Source organism: Cebus imitator, unplaced genomic scaffold (genome assembly GCF_001604975.1).
Source record: "Cebus imitator isolate Cc_AM_T3 unplaced genomic scaffold, Cebus_imitator-1.0 Scaffold70, whole genome shotgun sequence".
Lineage (NCBI taxonomy): Eukaryota > Metazoa > Chordata > Mammalia > Primates > Cebidae > Cebus > Cebus imitator.
Window position 1 is genome coordinate 3,180,398 of NW_016107385.1, and position 2,635 is coordinate 3,183,032.

General features: G+C 41.5%; 1 protein-coding gene and 1 non-coding gene across 2 annotated transcripts in view; both read left to right on the plus strand.

The window, feature by feature from the left end:
- RAD51 (RAD51 recombinase) overlaps window positions 1-2,635 on the plus strand; it is a 41,845-nt gene that overhangs the window by 2,934 nt on the left and 36,276 nt on the right. Inside the window, exon 3 of the mRNA XM_017530966.2 lies at window positions 1,154-1,242. Within this exon, the coding sequence (XP_017386455.1) occupies window positions 1,156-1,242 (87 nt within the window). The 5' untranslated portion in view covers window positions 1,154-1,155. The remainder of the gene's footprint in view (window positions 1-1,153; window positions 1,243-2,635) is intronic.
- LOC119471713 lies at window positions 1,688-1,794 on the plus strand. The gene has a single exon (XR_005200777.1). It is a non-coding gene; the product is annotated as a U6 spliceosomal RNA (small nuclear RNA).

Here is a 2,635-nt window from a genome sequence, read left to right on the forward strand (position 1 = left end):
CTCTGTTGCCCAGGCTGGAGTGCAGTGGTATGATCTCAGCTTACTGCAGCCTCCACCTCCTGGGCTCAAGCAATTCTCCTGCCTCAGCCTCCCAAGTAGCTGGGATTACAGGCGTGTGCCACCAAGCTCAGCTAATTTTTTTAATTTTTAGAGGAAATCCGCCTACCTCAGCCTCCCAAAATGCTGGGATTACAGGTGTGAGCCACAGTACCAGCCAAGGTGATATTTCAATACATATGTACATTGTATAATGAATGATCAAATCAATTCAGTTCAAACACTTGTCATTTCTCTTTGTGGTGAGAACATTCAAAATACTCTTTCTGGCTATTTTGAAGTATACATTACATTACTGTGCATTGTAGTCACCCAGCTGTGAATGAAATAGAACACTAGAATTTATTCCTCTTGTCTAACTGAAACTTTGTGCCTGTTGACCAACCTCTCTCCTTCCCACTGCCCCTCTAACGGCTGTGTTCTCAGTCCCTGGTTACCAGTCTTCTATTTGCTCCTTGTATGTGATCAACTTTTTTTTTTTTTTTTAAGACACAGGTCTTGCTCTATTGCCAGGCTGGAGTGCAGTGGCATGATCTCAGTTCACTGCAATCTCCTCCTCTCAGGTTCAAGCCATTCTCCTGCCTCAGCCTCCTGAGTAGCTGAGATTACAGGCTCATACCACCACACCCAGCTAATTTTTGTATTTTTAGTAGAGACAGGGTTTCACCATGTTGACTAGGATGGTTTTGATCTCCTGACCTTGTGATTTGCCCACCTCGGCCTCCCAAAGTGCTGGGATTACAGGCATGAGCCACTGCGCCCGGCCAAGATCAACTTTTTTAGATTGTGCATATGAGTGAGATCATGCAGTATTTGTCTGCAAACACATTTATAATGTATAATGGGGTATACAGAAATAAAAAAGACTTGGCCTCCACTCTCTTTTTTTTTTTTTTTCTTCACTATTTCCAGTAATGGCTATAAGCAAGGCCTCCACACTCGAGGACTATAAAGCAGGAGAACAGGGAGGCATAATAAGAGAATGGCCTTGGCTCTTCCTAAAGTCTTTCCAATACAACTAGCTAGATAGAAGATGAAGAGATAGATGCACCTTATTTCTCTAGTGTTTACACTGATAAGCATTTGTATTTTTCAGTAATGGCAATGCAGATGCAGCTTGAAGCAAATGCAGATACTTCAGTGGAAGAAGAAAGCTTTGGCCCACAACCTGTTTCACGGTTAGAGGTATGTGCTGAGTTGCTAATTTTGGAATTATATACTAGATTCTTCTATCTAGAGGAAAGTATTACAATCTTTACATAAACTATAGGTTTACTACCAAGATCAAGACCCAGATTAGACTTTTCAGAAATGTTGTCAAGAATCTTGTGGAAAAGCTGAAGATTCTTGCTAAATATGTCCAACAGGGCGTCTTCCTTTGTTAACAATTCTCTTCCTACTTTATCATTTTTATTTTTGAGAGCTGGACTGTCAGCAACTAAGGCCTAGGATCCCATGGTGGAATCTCTGTGCTGTTTTTTGGTTTGTTTTTAAGAAATGGGTCTTACTGTGTTGGCCAGGTTGGTCTTGAACTCCTAGCCTCAACCTCCCAAAGTACTAGGATTACAGGCATGAGCCATCATGCCTGGCCAAAGCATCCTGTGCTATTTGCGCTAAGTATGAAAGTGCTGTGCTCACTTTGACAGCACATATACTAGAATTGGAACCAAGCAGAGAAGATTAGCATGGTCCCCGCACAAGGATGACATGCAAATTTGTGAAACAGTCAGTATTTAAAAAAAAAAAAAAAAGAAAGTGCTGTTCCGGGAATTACAGTGGCCTGGACCAGTTGTGCAAGGAAGAGAGGGGAGGACCATCTCTTCATTGATCTAGATTATGCTGTGAGCTGTCATTGGCAGGGAGAAGGGTATGGGGTTGTTATAGTATAAGAGACAAGCTCCAATTCAGGATTCTGCACAAGAACATTAAGCACCAGAGCTGAGGCCTTACTCTGTTTCTGCCCATTACATAGAGAATGCCCTGTGAGTGCAGCTGCTTCGGGCTGAGATAGGTAGGGGGGAAAGCAGAGAAAGACTTGATTCTTCTCTTTATGCATATTTCCCATCGCCAACTAATCTTCAAGACTCTAGAAGTTAGGAGTGCAAAAGGCTTATTTAAAAAAAAAATTCAAGAATTTCCTTAAATTGATTTGTGATAAACATTTGAAAGTTCAGAGTCATAACTTTTGGTGCCATGAACGTCCTTATACTAACACATGCATATTGCTTATCGCCTAAATATTCATAGCAGACATGGCTTCTGTTGGCAAGCTTTCCTCTTGTAAATTCTCCCAAACCCCAAATACATCCACATTTCCCTACTAACTCATGTTCTCTCACAAATTATGGTTTTGGTGGCGAATGAAACCAAAGCTGACTTGAATATAGGAAGAAAGAGGTATCTTTGGTGGTTTGTTTTGAGAAGTGGTATAAAAGTCTCTGACAAAAAGTAGTTTTCCTCACTCTTATTTTATTTTTATTTTTTAAAGATGGCGTTTCTCCATGATGGCCAGGCTGGTCTTGAACCCCTGATCTCAGGTGATCCACCCACCTCGGTCCCAAAGTGCTAGGATTACAGG